General features: G+C 40.7%; 2 protein-coding genes and 1 long non-coding RNA gene across 4 annotated transcripts; 1 reads left to right on the plus strand and 2 right to left on the minus strand.

The window, feature by feature from the left end:
* Positions 1-1,277: 1,277 nt before the first annotated feature.
* On the minus strand, positions 1,278-6,814 carry LOC308330187 (uncharacterized protein). Its single transcript, XM_080784930.1, has 4 exons — positions 6,643-6,814; positions 3,780-3,983; positions 3,126-3,370; positions 1,278-2,568 (listed from the first exon to the last, which is right to left on the minus strand). The coding sequence occupies exons 1-4, from the start codon at positions 6,707-6,709 to the stop codon at positions 2,212-2,214; spliced, it is 873 nt and encodes a 290-aa protein (XP_080641056.1). The 5' UTR covers positions 6,710-6,814; the 3' UTR covers positions 1,278-2,211.
* Positions 6,815-7,034: 220 nt separating this feature from the next.
* oip5 (opa interacting protein 5) lies at positions 7,035-8,970 on the plus strand (the record flags this gene model as incomplete). Its single annotated transcript, XM_080784322.1, has 5 exons — positions 7,035-7,369; positions 7,561-7,627; positions 8,196-8,318; positions 8,711-8,792; positions 8,878-8,970. Exons 1-5 carry the CDS (start codon positions 7,252-7,254, stop codon positions 8,968-8,970), a joined length of 483 nt encoding a protein of 160 aa, XP_080640448.1. The 5' UTR covers positions 7,035-7,251.
* Positions 8,971-9,333: 363 nt separating this feature from the next.
* Positions 9,334-13,556, minus strand: LOC308329506. 2 transcript variants are annotated; one of them, XR_013965397.1, is made up of 3 exons: positions 13,236-13,556; positions 11,154-13,150; positions 9,334-11,114 (listed from the first exon to the last, which is right to left on the minus strand). It is a non-coding gene; the product is annotated as an uncharacterized lncRNA (long non-coding RNA). The 2 variants fall into 2 exon arrangements; XR_013965398.1 differs by having other exon boundaries at positions 9,334-10,408; positions 10,715-13,150.
* Positions 13,557-16,234: the final 2,678 nt, after the last annotated feature.

The raw sequence follows: 16,234 nt of genomic DNA on the forward strand, positions 1-16,234 counted from the left end.
TTCCAGCGACGGTGGTACTCTGGCACACTCCGTCTTTGGCCAGCGTCTGTTGGATGGCACCCTCCACCTCCCTGAAGACACTCCGCTTCCTGGGGCAGCAGACCTGGGCCCTCAACCCCATGTGTTCGTGGCAGATGAGGCCTTCCCTCTGCGGCGCAACATCATGAGGCCATACCCCGGGAAGAACCTGACCAGGACGCAGAGAGTCTTCAATTACCGGCTGTCCCGAGCCAGACTGGTGGTGGAGAACGCCTTTGGCATCCTGGTGAGCCAGTGGAGGATGTACCACCGCACCATCCCTCTCCTCCCGGCCAATGCAGAGGCCTGCATCAAGGCTACGTGTGTCCTGCACAACCTCCTCAGGAGAGGCAGGACCCGTGGTCTTGTTGCTGCTGCTGCTGCTGCTCCAACACCAGCTGTGGATCGGCCCGTGGAGGGAGAGGTTCCAGGTCTCCGTCGGATTGGAAGGGTGGGGAGCAACAACGCTGCACAGGAGTCCCTGTTCAGAAGAAGTTGCTTCACATCCTTCTTTTCTGGTGTGGGTGCCGTTTCCTGGCAAGATCAAGTGGCCTAGTCATCCAGTCCAGTCCAAAAACCAAAGGCTCTTTTAAGAGCCACCCCAATATTCCTATTAAAGAGTTATATCCATATATTTATATATATATATTTGGCAATACATTACTACATGCATATGAATGAACGGAAACATGTAACTAACTTTCAACCCTCAATAACATGGTTTTTCTATTATCCTCACATGTAATTTTGAAATGAAATGTACTATTTTGTAATGTAATATAATGTATTGTGTTATGTTTTAATTTATTTCTAGACTCTTGGAAGATTAGCCGAAAGGCTAAAAGAGATCCAAATAAAAATATAAACAATATAAGACAGGCAGCAACATTTGTCTGCTCACCTTGTCTCTCATTTGTGACAGGTCAGAAACCTTAATCTAATATGACATCACCAGTGGTCATTTTAATGGATTTCATACATTAAAATAATTGAATGCAATTAACGTAAATCTTGCTAATTTTCGAGGAAGAGAAAGGCTGTCGCTCTAATTAGTTTGGAATCCTCATCGATTATGTCACTGTAATAACCAGGTTTCTGAACAGTCCACAACCCACTAATGAGTGAGTGGACAGAAATGGTGCCATCTTATGAGTATTGGTGAGGACCAATTAGACGAAGATAGGTTGAAATTTGGCTTCTGTAATTTACTCTTTATAATGCTCCAGGTATTCAAAAAGACAACAATTATTTCCTTTAAAGATTACACATTTTATTTTATACATCTCATAGTAAACAATGAGAGACAAAGTCTATGGTTTTTACTCCTTGAACACAAAAAACAAAGAATATAAACAATACAGTAATCCATAGCATACTATGTGTTTTGGAGGTGCCGTGTTTATATGCATGGCGAAACGATGGTACTTATGGGTGTGGGATACCCATTCAAAGTCAGCTCATAAATTACCAAGTTGTCACACAGATCCAGGAGAATCAAACGTGACATTGATGAGCGGAGCTCCAATCCAGAAGTTGAGCTATTGTCTACTTCAATCGCCCAGGGCGCTCCAACAATAAATGCACTGAAACGCAATGCTCAGTGCTGGGAAGAGAAGCGCTTAAATGTGTTTTTTACCATAGTAATGCATGGCAGGGGAGCCTGGGATCGAACTGGGAACCTTCGCTTTCTCAAGTGGACGCTTTACCTGCTGAGCCACAATGACGTCCCCGTCAAAAACGTTGAGGGGGGTTCTAAGTGGCAACATTAGTTAACATAGCATCAAAATCAGTTAAACCACTTTAACTCTATATACATCGGATATAAAAAGAAAAGAAAATCTTGACAAATTTCAGACAAACGTGGAATATAAGGAGAGTCCCTGACACAAAATGTTTTCAGATTGGGTGTCCACGGCCAAATGTACTTTAAATTTACATTAAAACCGGGAAAGCATACGGTTATGGTATGTGTAATTTAAATTTTAGATATTAGCGTTGGCTATTCAAAAACAGATCTACTAGGTAATAGCTTGTACTGCCAAATCAAGGTGCAGTCTCATCCCATTCCATTATAACCTATATACAGACACATGTGCTGAGAAATTTCTCTCTTTAAAACAGAGCAAAGTGAGAAAGAACTGCAGTTAGAGGGAGAGAGAGAGAGAGAGAGAGAGAGAGAGAGAGAGGGAAGAACTAGGGTGGTGCTTGCTCTCCCAGTTCTTCATAAAAGATATCTGTATATGCCTTGGCACACTCAAATCTTAAACGAGCCTGGTTTCTGACCGAAAGCCCATTCACCATTTTGGCAAAGGCCAGAAAGTGAAGTTCGTTCATATCCAGAGCCTGCGGAACACTTCTGGAGATGGTAGGCGTTGCGGTAATTGCCATTTCGTTGACAAGGGCTTCCTGGAAGGGTGTCATGTCTTTGTGCTGGGGGTTGGCCTGATGACGACGCACCTTCCGAGGCACAGGCACATACTCCTCCTCCTCCTCCTCCTCCTCCTCCTCCTCCTCCTCCTCAGACTGCTGCACTTCAGGGTTGTCCTGGGTCTAGAACCGGGCGATACAGACAATCACATATACTATTGGTCAGTCATGTGAGATTACAGGATTCCTAACTTCCTACACATATATAGGATGTACAGGGGCTTTCACATAGAAAGTGCCCCCCCCCCCTTACATAGAATAAATATTCCAAAGCTACTGTATGCTCCTGCTGTTCTTTTACATATACAGCCAACAAATAAATTGCCTTTGCTTTAATGAAATACCTAGAGTTTTATTGAAGATGCTTCTGAACATGCATACTATTGCTTGTGTGATCAATATAACAAACATCATATAATAGCTTATCTACAAGCTGACAATGTGTCATGACACTGATCTGTCTCTCCAAGTACCATAGATGCTGCTGCTTTGACGGAACTCTAATCACTAATCAGCACAACTGGTGTTATTTATAAATATCAAATATATATAATAATAGAAATCATTGAGATAGATAAATCAGTCATAGCAACTGACAATTGTAGTCCACGTGAATACATCCCAGACATAATATCTAGAATTTCAAATATCAATGTAATGACATATTTCCTAGACCTTACCTGGCGTTCTGCGACGTCATAGAAGGAAAAGGTGCTGGAGTCCTCGGTTGGTGGGGGAGGTGGCAGGCTGTCCTCGTCACCCTGAGCTGCAGGAGACCCGTAGGGAAATAGAGTGACATAGTCACCGGGAAGATATGTGCTGCTGCTGCTGGCTCCGGCTCCCTCACCAGCCCCGAGGCATGGTCGGGTAGTGCTGGTGTGGTTAGCAGGTGGGGCCCTTTTTCTGGAGGGGCCTTTACTTGGTCCTGGAGATAGTAGAATAAAAAAAAGAATCATATTCTTTATTGTCACATCACAGGTTTACAGGTGTTAAAACAGTGGGTGAAATGTATTATGTATTGTTCCATCGTTATTTGAATGTTTCCAGAAAATAAATGGAGAGAAAGGGGAGGGGGGAAAATAATAAATTGAAAAACGACACTTGTGTGAAGTGAGGGACACATGGTAATGTTTAACTGCTATAAAATTCCATAGACTTGGCTGCCATATGACATAATTTCAAAAGCCAGATGAAGCGCCCCTCAAAAAACGTATCTTCATGAGATTTAGAAATTAGGTGAATGAGCATAGTAGCTGGTATCTGTTATCATGCAGACATTGATTAGTGCAAGGACAGTTTCAGTGAATATACATTAATATCAAGGTGCAGATTACCCTGGCGGGCAGCAGCGCTCGGGGTCATGTTGCCTGTCGTGTCCCTTCTCGCCATGTGTGGCTTCAGGAACGACATGACAGCCATGAAGACCCACGGCTTTCCCGAAACTTGGCCGGATCCACTTTTCCTCTGGGTGTCTTCTTTGGCCAGATATCCCCTGTACTGATCGGCAAGGGACTTCCACCTCTTCCTGCACGTTTCCGCTGGGGGAAAAATGACATGTCATGACGTGACCTGAGTAAAGCCAACAGCTACGTCATATCAAAATATGTTATTATTCATGTACAGACAGTCTACACCAGGAGGTGGTTGCACCACCAGAACGTAAGTTCTGTCTTAAATTGTGGAGTAAAGTCCTTACTAGAGGCTTAGTAATTAACTACTAGGTAGTTTGTAACTAGTGGCTTACTAAATTGAGTTGCACCACGACTGTTTAAGGCATAACGTAACTAGTAGTGCCTAGACTGTTCCTAAAATAATGTATAGTCGCATAAAATGATGTCATAGTTCCCGGATCCAATGAAAACGAGCGGTTTCTACACTAGGAAGTAAACGTTATCTTGTCAACAAAGCAACTCGCCGTTTCGTCTGCTGCCTGCATCTTCAAAAGCTTCGGTAAGTACCATTAACTGACGTTGAATTATAGAATAAAACTAATACATAACGTCTTATACTGTTACACCGCAGCATTGACCAAATTTAAAACATTTCCCACTCGCGCTATGTTAACATAGCGTCGCGGCGGGGTTTTCTCTGTCATAAATAGAATGATTTACCGCGTGGATTTAGTTTTTGCAGTTTGGTTCATAATATCTAATATCAAATTTTCTCATCACAGACCAAGATGGCAGAGAAAGAGAAGCGCAACAGAAAGAAGAACTTCAGTCATGAAGAGATTATGATACTGCTCGATGGTTACAAGGAGAACCAGTCTGTTCTTGAAAGTAAATTCAACTCGTATGTTACAAATAAGAAAAAAAACGATGCATGGAACAGGATAGTAGATGCAATAAATGCGAAGGGGTGTGAACAACGAGAGCTAAAAGAGATCAAGAAAAAATGGAGCGATCTTAAAACCCAAGCAGTGGAAGACAATCCAAGGACGACAAACTTCCCCACTGGTGGTGGTCCAAAACCGGACCCAGGGCCATATTCCACTATAATCATTGACATCATAGGAGAGGATTCTGCTACTGTAGTTGGGGTTTCAGGAGGAGGGGTAGAGAGTGGAAGAAAGGTTGCTGCACCACCTAAACGGTCCGAAAACACAGCTCCACCACCAACCCAAGGTAATCAGTTAATGTATGATAAAAGATCCAATTGAATAATATATTTAAATGGTAATTTTGCTTATGAAAAGATCCAATTGAAATTCTATATTAATGAGCATTTTGTTACTCAAACACCTTAGTGCAGGAATCATGACAGTTTTCTGAAATACCTGTTTCTAAATTGGTGTGCTCAATATTCCATGTCAACGACCCCAACAATTATATGTAATTGGCCAGATCGACCCCCATCTGGAAATATGTTATTCCATGAACCCCTTAAAGGCAAAGATTTGAGTTTAAAACGTTCGCTCTGAAAGAATATATATTAAAAGATTTGCGTCACATTTTCACGATTTTTGAAAAATAGCAGATTTACAAGCTCGTAGTGCGGCACTCGGTGTGCTATGAGATTGTAGATCTGCTATTTTTCAATAGCTAAAGTATAACACAAGGAGTTCCCGCCCAGAATGGGTTAAATTGTCATTGTAAACATCCTGGCATACTGCAAACTAAAGTATATGGTTTCAACATAGGTAATGCATTTCTTTCTTATTGTTTTTTTCTTTTCTTCTCTTAGTTGCAACTGTTCCTGAAAGCCAGCAGAGTCAGCAGGCCACAGATCGGCTCTTCACTCCAGAATCAGCAAATGAGCTGTTTCGTTTGATCACTGGTGAACACATCCCAGACTCCCCGGAACAAACAGATGTCTCGGTCATTCCAAGTATCTCTGTTGCCGCCCCAAGTACCTCTGTTGTCGCCCCAAGTACCTCTGTTGTCACCCCAACTACCTCTGTTGTCACCCCAACTACCTCTGTTGTCACCCCAAGAAGTACCTCTGTTGACGGCAAAAGAAAACAGAAGCGACAAAGCGAGGATACTGAAAATGTAGATGTCTTGCGTTGCAAGCTTTTAAAGTTAGAATGTGGGAAGATAGAAGAAGAAACTTTGAAAATAGCAGCAGAGAGGGAGAATCTGTCGTTAGAAAAAATGAAATTAAAACTTGAAATCCTAAAATTGCAAGAGGAGCTCAAGCCTTCTGGTTATTCTTTCTCTTTAGTTGAATTGTAAACTTGCCTACATACTGCACTATTTTTTTATGTTCAGTTAGTGATGTCACTTAATTTGCTTGGCTGTATGCAAGAGTAATTCCAACAACAACAAAAAATGTGATCAACAAACTATAATATTCCCAATTGTGTTACTGTTACTATTACTGTTACAATGCAGTGAGACTGCTGTCATTCACTGACTTTATGATTTTGACATTTATATTTATATTTAATATTTATATGAAAGAGACAGGGTTGCGCTCGCCCTGTGCATTAATGACTTTGTATACACAACAGAAGAAAGCCAAAAGATAAATTACACCAGACAAGTTCCATGATGTGTCAGGGTTGTACTTCGATATGTATTTATCGTTTCATTCGGCTCACATTACGTCTATCAAGGCCCCCAGGTAATATGAACATGACATGTACATATAGTTTCGTCGTCTTTTTGGCGAGTGAAACGATTAACACAAATAACTAGCTTTAGCAACGAGTGACTGGACTTTTCATGTTTGAAGTCATTGTATAGTCGTTGTTACCTTCATCGCTTGTTGTAGGCTTTAATCCCAAGTTCTTTTGCAAGACATCGCAGGCGCAGCTCCACATACTTCATGGAGTCTAAATCCATTTCCCCCCCCGATAGTTGATATAATTTCGAAGACAGCGTTGTTTGTTTCTCTCATACGTTCCCCAAACACTCGGTTATGCAGCTCTCAGTCACACAGTCAGACACTCACGCACACAATATCCTCAAAAACATGGAGCGTGCGGCATTTTATTGGCTCGTTGGTGCAAGCGGAAGTGCCCCTGCGACCAATGTGGGCTACGGTGTGTTTACCGGTTCCGCCCACTTCCAATTTCTTTCTCTTTAAAAAAAAAGTTTTTTATGATCAGACAAGACATTAACACAATCTATTATCCCACGATACAAATAACTAAATGCACTACATTTAGAGTACCCTCACTTCCTTCGTTTGATTTAACTTATTAAATTACATCATTACACAATGCACATACGGTATCTCATCTGATATTTCTAACCGCTTGGGGGCAGTGCTGCATCAAACTAACGTAGGAGGGAGATGGTGTTGTTTAAAAATGAATTAATCTACGCAGTTTCTTAGAAAAGCAGTAAACTTGTTGCTACGATGGAGTCTGGGCGAAAATACCTCATGACCTTTCATTGTGAGCAATGTAACACTGTGCTTGGGGACTCTCTTGGGGTTTGTGGAGAGATGGAATGTTTAGACTCGATTTTATGCTCAAGTAAGTTTACACCCACAGGCTCACATAATGCATAGCAGCATGTGGTGCAAAGTCCCCAGGGCTAGATTTACATTTAATGTCAATACTATGAATAAAACAAATGTCACGTTCACAGCCGTGTGGATCTACTGTTCTTCGAGATAATTAAGTTGTCGTCGTACTAACCTGAATAAGTGCGTTTTTCATACTAGGGTTAACCCATAATGTGACTGTCAGTGACGATGTCGCCTCGGGACTAGCAGGAGCAATGGCTCACTGGTGAGTTGATACAGAAGATGTTGAACTTGAGCATCACGCATGGCCTAATAACCCAAATAAGCGTTTCATTACTATGTGTAAATTCTTGGTGGAAGTTATGTTGTGCAACTTGTGCTGGAACTTCTTTTACCAAAATAAAATAAATCTAATTAAATTACCTGCTTACAGTTGACAAGTGTAGGAGAGAAACAGCCAGTACGTGTTTCAAATTAAAGTAGCCCTGCCATCTTAACTTGGATAACAATTTGTTAAAATACATTTCGTTCAACCTACCTTATCAGACAGGTATCAGTATCACTATAGTAGTACCTGATCATCAGGTATCACTAGTCACTACTACCTGTCCTGATAGTCAGTTGACTGAAACTGATGTCTTGAAGTGTCTTCAGTACTAATCATCACAGAACAGTTTGGGGAATGTTTGAACTACTGCCAATACAATACGTATGCAGAAATTTGTCTGGCTCACATATCGGCACTTCAAGTGTACCAAGAACCCACTAATACACGTATCAATTGTATTTGCAACTTGTCTCATTAAAATCTAAACGTTTGTCTCCAAATGTAGCATCTGCAGCAATCTGAAGTGCATTGGTTGCCATTGTGTTGTGGGTGTGGTTGTCAACTCAACCCCACAGCACCTGGATGTGCTGCGCTCAGTGTTCATCCTCTACAAAACCTTCATCAATTGGTAAGACTCCACAAAGACACCATCACCGTGTGTATCCCACACGGTTAGAATCATTATGTCTGAATGTGCATTGTGTACATTGCTCTTGGAAGGTTTTAATTTTACATTTATTTTAGTACTAGACTACTAGTGTTTTGATCCTGCTGGACGGGTCTTCAGAACAATCAAGTATGAGGTCATTTATTTTCAGTCTGAAATATATCAGATGGTTATTTGTATGGAAGTAGTTAAAATAATGTCCTGACATTGCACTTCTCCTGGACTTTACTAGTAATATCTAACGTTTGTCAGTCTAGATAGAACCCTGTTTGCTTGCTACTACAATGCTTGTGATCCTGCAATAGCTTTTTTCTCTTGAGTTTTGAGATGCTCTTCTTTGTTTCCTTCCACAGCTATATCCTCAACAGCAAGCGAACAGTGAAAGCCTCCAAACTCACATTTGACTTTGAACCCTTAGGAACGACCATAAACAATGTAAGACAATACCATATCACTGACATGATGTATCAATTTGACCTAAGTGCTATTTATAAGTACCCTCACATCTCTTGCATTTTAGCTGAAACAGCAAGTTGAAGCTCTATCTGTACCTGTATCACTCATCAGAAAGAGGTTGTCTGAAAGGAGCACCAGCAGTGAAACATGCGACTGAAGCCGTGTTCTTCAAGGTCTTTGTACAATATGTTTTCATGATGATGTTGGCTTGTGCATTTGTTAAATAAATGTAGTGATGCATGGTGAGATAGTATGTAATCATTTTTTTGTTCTGTCAAAGCAAATACAAACGCATTCAATTTACTTTCTGGTGTATTTCCAGACAAGCTTATGCAGAATGACTAACAATGTGAGCAGGTACGGGTTTCCTGAATCCCCAGTGGAGACTGAAACCGTATCTTATACCTACCTATAGGCCTATGTAGTGTACTATGGGGTAGTGAGTCACTACTCACTTGCCACTCGGGCCCTACACAGCCTGGCCCATTTAATAATTGAGAACTGCTGTAGTTGTCAAGTTGGCACCATGCTGTTTTTTATTGCTGAATTTGATATTTTTTAAATACAAAACCAGACAAGAGATTCACAAATAATAGCATGCCCAGTTCCTCCCTCTGGAGTGCATAGTTTCTAGAGAAAAATATCTCATCGACAAACAAATGTCACTGAATATTCTTTACATCAGCCTGTTCATTTTGTTTTCTTAATAGCATAGGTTAGTTTGCCAGTTGGCATTCAGTTCAACAGCAGCTTGGTTAGTTCGACACAACAGAAAACAAAAGAAGAATCAGTGTTGTATTTATTTTAGATTATCACTGATTGCCATTAAATATCCAATGAAGTTTGTGCGTTCAGTGTTGGATGTTTTTTCTTCCCAGAATCGCTCAGAGTATTAGAACAGATAATAAAGGCTACATCATCAACTTGCTGCTGTCCTGTCAAACAACCTTGCTGTATACATGTATACATCACCTTGTTACAGTCTTACAGAACATCTGGTATTAATGTCAGTACCATAGTTTTAACTCATTCACATTACAAAGTTGGATTATTGCATGCAATACAAATCATTCGTTATTCTGCTAGCTTAAATCATGCATACAGTATACTGTATTTTTAAACCCCACTTATCCATATTGTACATAAATCCACACATACAGTATATAGCATTACAATGTTTTTAGAACACAGTATTTGAGACATGAGGCTGGTGGTGGTGATTACGATGATGCAGTTGGTATTGGTACATGAGAGAAAGTGCTTTTCAACAAGTGTTAAATTCAGCTATGTTATCGTTTTACGCCATGCAGTAACTGAATAGATCAATCAATGCTACAAAAGTGGTGACGGCCATTATTGCTTTCATAGTATAGAATATACAGTGTACTGTTTGGTTTTGGATAGTGATGCATGTTGATCTCATTATTAATGCAATTCCAAGGTGTTAGCATGCAGTGATACTGTATTCTAAAGCCAAATATAAATACACCTCCCAAAGGGTTAACCGTAATCTGCCATAGGCAAAGTCTTGGAGAAAAAAAAATCCTTTTCACATTACCCTGGCACTAAACTCATGCATTGTTGCGTTATTGCTTCTAAGGCTTCATCCACACCTACATAAACGTAGCGTTTTCGTTTTTTTAAATCTCTCAGTCTGTCCATACGACATGTTTTTTTAAATCTCTCTGTCCATATGACCAATGGCAAGACCCATGCAAAACTCCGTTTACATTGTCCACACGGGAACACACAGGCGGAGCTTTAAAAAAATAAACTGTGGCAGGAGTTTTCCAAAAGATGCGTTTATATGGACCAAAAACGCGTTTGCGTGTGGGCGACCCCCCCCAAAACGCATATAAAAACCTACGTTTATCCGTTTACGTGTGGATAAGGCCTAAAACTCCAATCAAATAAATTGCTATGAATTAAAATAGAACATACTGACTCGTGAACTATGATGTATTATGTACAATTACAATGTTATGATTCATCTTTCTCAGTGACCATCTCACTACTTTGGATACCTTACATCCAAATCTAGAATAATTAAAGGTACTACTCTAAATATTACTTATAATCCTCAATAAGTTTAACATTGGAGAGCTTTTTGGCTGTCATATCTGGAGAACTAGTCTAATTGATTAATTTAAACTTAAGAAAGTATAAACTAAAGGGAAATATAGTCAAACATCTCTTGCCTTATGTAACCTAACAAAGCAGTTCAGCTAAAAAGCAGTTGAACATCCTGTGGTTATGAGCCTATTACTTGCGATACATTTGTCCTTTAAGTGTTTACAGTGTCTATATACTTAAGTTCTTTCTTCCTTTAAGTCTGTGTACAAGGTCTGACATTGGCCTAGGACTGAGTCTCACATCACAATAAGTGACTAGCCTACTGGTAACCTGAATTATAATGTATTTGTTATACCGATACTGCCCTGGTTTTACATTAAATCTAAACTAAAGGCCTGATTAGACTAAAGGATTAGGTTTCCACAGATTTGAGCTCTGACAGCTTTGAAAAACAATTCTGCTATTCTTCATAAAGCAAGCATCACTACTATTCATGCATGGCTACAATAATGTTGGCACCACAGTTCTGCTAAATAAGCTAATGCATATGAATCTATACATATCTTAATGGAAGACATTGGTGATTTTGTTGCTTTCAAACAACTTGTCACTTGTTTATACAATAGGCCTATACAATTTGGTCAACAACATGACAGTTAAGGTAAAATATTGCACAGTTCCCAGTATTTCTTTTTACAAATGATTGAAAAAAAAAAAACAGGTCTAGTAAATAATACCAGGGTTACAACTCACAGTAGAACACTGGCTTTTCTGGACCTATCAAACATACCATAGAATGTGACGGAACGGAAGTAAAATGCCATTTCTTAAAAGACAATAACAATGAATGCTAACTCCAAAGAATTGTGTGGTGTGATTGATTGGTTAATTGGTTGTTTAATCATAAAGAAAATAAAACAAGCCATCTATCAATTATAGGCTAACATTTTGAGCAACAATAATTTGGTTATAGGGGAAAAGGTTTTGTTTGTGATAGTGGTTTATGTCACACCGGGAGATGCATCAAGGACTCTTTTGACGAAACACATTGTTCCCCTTAATTAAAATGTCTGAACTGCAAGTAAGATACACAAACTATAGGTAGTTTGCACATTTTGTGAGCTACCTACAGTATTTCTACAAATGTCATAAAATCATGTCTTGGGTGTGGAAATGATCCTGCTGTCTTAAGTTGCAACTGGTGGTCCTATAACTGCTGGAGCACTTTGACAAGTTATTTGGCTACTCATATTGATCATGTTTGCTACTTGTTCACTTTTATGACAATGAGGTAGTGCAAAAAAAAACAACATGGTTTTCAAATCACGTCACAGGTCTAGATCATTGCTACAGTATTTTGTGTCTTTCTTTTTTGTCACAGAAAGAAAGCCTATTACCAATATATGTTCATAATGAAATAGAAAACATCTATGGAGAGGACCTTTGTTAAAGAACAAGCTCAGGGAGGACAGACAGAAACCTCATGTGGAACAGAAGGGTAAAAGCCAGCTTGATCTAGATCTAGAAGCAGGAGGTTCATTATGCTTGCATGTTAGCATAATGAAATCAGCTTGTTTTGATTTTTGTGAGGAATTGGCCAGCATAACCACAATTTAAAGAACTTCTGAACTGGTGACATGAACATTTTTTACTGTTTACATCATGTAGGTCGGATGATGACCGAAGAAGACTAGTTTACATATAAACTAGCTTCATACAATCATCTCAACTGTCTGGAAAATAATTATAGAATACCCTAATCTGAAAGTAATAGTAATGCTGATTTCTTGCACATAACCAATTCATAGCGATAGCATGGGCTACTTTAGCCCACATTTTTAGATTCTCGTAGAGGTTTTTTTCGATTCTGACGCCTCTACGAGAATCTAAAAATTTGGGCTAGGGCTACTTTACTCAACCACATAGAAGGCATGACCTATGAAGCCTCAATGTAAATAAACAGTGTTTAAAATAATTAAATGTCTGTCAGATTCACATTATTTGCAAGGTATCCTCACTGACCAAAATACATGCATTGCAACATACATGGCGGGGATTGATCAATGATGTGGTCCCAACTCCCAACAACTTCCCTGTTCAGACAGAGACCTCCAAGATCTCCGCGATCACGATGGGTCATCTACTCCCATGGCCACGGATGAACTGAAGGCCCATCACCTGTCACAGGGTTTCGCACAACTGGGGATGCTGGGTCTGGCCCGGGGGAGACGTCTGTCCAGTGCTGGCGTCATCTGATTTTGGAACTGTTAAAAGTATATTGCCAATCAAATTTGGGGGCATTTAAGTAGATGAATTTGGCGAAATGTTAGACGGAGGAAAAGCACTGACCTTGGTGAAGATTCACCGGGGTGAGTTGTCCAGTATTCCTCAGAATGAAGGTAGTATACATTTTCACTGTGCGGTGTAACGTTAGCACGCTGGTAAACACAATCTAGAGACATTCCCTTTACATGGCAGCCTACCGGATTTGGATAATCGGAACTGGACCACGGGACTAATTTAGGACCAGGCAGACCTGACAAGGTGATTGAACATTGAGATAATCTATCTTCAAGGATATCCTACATGAGACGCAAGAGGGGAGAAGGTCTCCTCGCCCCTTCTTCGCACACCATGTAATCTACGGCGCCATTTCCCTTTTTTATGATGTACGTCCCTCTATGGCGATTGCGCGTTAACTACGTCAGTCAAAATCATAGAAATAGATGTTCAAGAGTGGAAGCCGAGTAGACGTTATAGTAGCAGTGAAATTTGTTGTCTTTTTCCTAAATCCTGATTCCTGACCTGCACGCTTTATTATTACCATAAAACGTATGTCATTACACTACATGTACAGTAGGTGTTTGTAAAGATGATTTGAAAATGGCAACAACTGAGGAGGTACTTAAAAAACTGAGTGCCCTCCAACCCCACAAGGCCACTGGCCTGTCTGGCCATGACAATATTCCCTCCACATTTCTCAGAGACTCAGCCAGATCCATTTCCATAGCTCCAATCATCACCCACATAGCTAAACCTCTCCATCAAACAGGGACAGGTCCCCCAAGATTTTAAACTGGCCAAAGTAACCCCCCTGCACAAGAAAGGGAGTAAATTAGAACCCGGCAACTACCGCCCTATTTCAGCTCCATCTCGAAAGTGATGGAAAAAATAGTCTATGAACAGGTTGAAAAGTATCTTGCCACTAATAAATGAATGTACAAGTTCCAATCTGGCCTTTACTGTTCCTAATGTAAACGACATGACATCAGCTTGTGACTACAACTTGTTCCTGTTCGCAGATGACTCTCATCACAGATGGTCTCGGACAGGAACAAACTGCAGGTTGAAAAGACCCTCAGGCCTCAGCTCTGAACTCGGTAGAATCTGCACCTGGCTCGCTGATAACAATCTATCCTTACACCTGGGAAAAACTGAATCCATTCTCTTCGGATCAAATAGTAATCTCAGCAAGGCAGAGTGGGTGACAATATTATCACATGAAAAGATGAAATTACCTACAGGTTCCATCCTGGAGGCTAATCTTTCCGGTGATAAAATGGCCACCAACTTAATCAAAAAAGTCAATCAAAGAACAAGATTCCTTTACAGGATCTCCTCACTGGTCAACAAAAACACCTTGAAGACCTTAACAGGAACCCTCGTAACGAGGGCTCCTGTTAAGGTCTTCAAGGTGTTTTTGTTGACCAGTGAGAAGATCCTGTAAAGGCCTCGTACAAGGTTTCTTTGACTATGCATGCATGCACCTCTTGGTTGGTACCACAGCATCTCAAAGGCCCTTAAAACAAGGCTCCAGACCTCCTCAAAACAAACTGGCCTGGCCGCACCCCCCGAACCCACCTCACCCCTGACCACTTTGACAGGCTGGAATGGCTTAGGGTCGACGACAGAGTACAGCATCTTGCAATGGGTCTGGTCCACAAGATTCGATACAGCACCAAGATACCCATGTACCTGTCTAAATACTTCCTTAATGTTAATGAAGTCCACACCCACAACACCAGAGGGAGTGCAACAAACCATGTACAACCAAGATTCGGCACAAACAAGCTTCTATGCCACCAAAATATATTACGGTACGCCCTACCAACAGTCATTAAGGCATCAAAACGGCTCTCAAAGGGCACCTACGGCTGCAATTCACAGTGAATTCACAGGTCGTCCACTCACAGTGGACGACCCAATAGTCTTTTGTATTGAGTTGTGCTTGAATTGTATTGAGTTGTGCTTGTGCTATACGTACTGTAATTCTGCAAACTGTTAATAAATTAACAGGATTAACAGGATTTTTTGTGCATTACATGGAGAGATATTAACGGAGTAGTTTGGTAGAAGGCGGCGAACGGATAAACGGCCATGTGCTTGTACCCCCTTTCCATTATGGTAGAAGGATGACGCACATGCCTTCTCACCTGACTGTAGTGTATGTCAGGGATACTCAAATAGATGTACCTGTGGGCCACATTACAAAAATGGCAAGGGGCCAGGGGCCAGTAGATAAAATTACGACATTAATGATACTTGATAACTTCTCTCTTTCAATTGTTTTATTTTCGCAAAATGTATCAAAGTACAATGTGCATGCACACAATATGTAAATAAATAAATGTGTTACATTTTCTTGCATAAACACAAAGAGATGTTTCCATAACTGCACAAATTATTTCACATAACATGAGTAGCTGTTATAATAACATAATAACATAACATGAGTAGCTCTTTGCCTGCCTGTCTGTCTGTCCATGAGTAGTTATTTGTCTGTCTGTCAATGAGTAGCTGTCTTACTGTCTGCCTGTCTATGAGTAGCTGTCTGCCTGCCTGTCTATGAGTAGCTGTCTGTCTGCCTGCCTGCCTGTCCAATTGTCCATGAGTAGCTGTCTGTCTGCCTGTCTGAGTAGCTGTCTGCCTGCCTGCCTAATTGTCCATGAGTAGCTGTCTGTCTGCCTGTCTATGAGTAGCTGTCTACCTGCCTGCCTAATTGTCCATGAGTAGCTGTCTGTCTGCCTGTCTATGAGTAGCTGTCTGCCTTCCTGCCTGTCCAATTGTCCATGAGTAGCTGTCTGTCTGTCTATGAGTAGCTGTCTGCCTGCCTGCCCAATTGTCTATGAGTAGCTGTCTGTCTGTCTATGAGTAGCTGTCTGCCTTCCTGCCTGTCCAATTGTCCATGAGTAGCTGTCTGTCTGTCTGTCTGTCTATGAGTAGCTGTCTGCCTGCCTGCCAGCCAGCAAGTTGGTTAACAGAAAATAAATTGTTATGGCTGAGTAAAATAAAATACAATAAACACAATTTGCCTGAAAATAGATTACCCAGCTATGACCTTTGTCATG

Source organism: Protomyctophum bolini (assembly GCF_963924005.1).
Source record: "Protomyctophum bolini genome assembly, chromosome: 15".
Lineage (NCBI taxonomy): Eukaryota > Metazoa > Chordata > Actinopteri > Myctophiformes > Myctophidae > Protomyctophum > Protomyctophum bolini.

Excerpts from the sequence above, each read along its gene's own strand:
- LOC308330187 (XM_080784930.1), bottom strand. The coding sequence starts at position 6,709 with ATGTGGAGCTGCGCCTGCGATGTCTTGCAAAAGAACTTGGGATTAAAG. Across the intron at positions 3,984-6,642 it reads GCCTACAACAAGCGATGAAG|CGGAAACGTGCAGGAAGAGG; the intron begins GTAACAACGACT and ends TTTTTCCCCCAG. Across the intron at positions 2,569-3,125 it reads ATGACGTCGCAGAACGCCAG|ACCCAGGACAACCCTGAAGT; the intron begins GTAAGGTCTAGG and ends GCCCGGTTCTAG.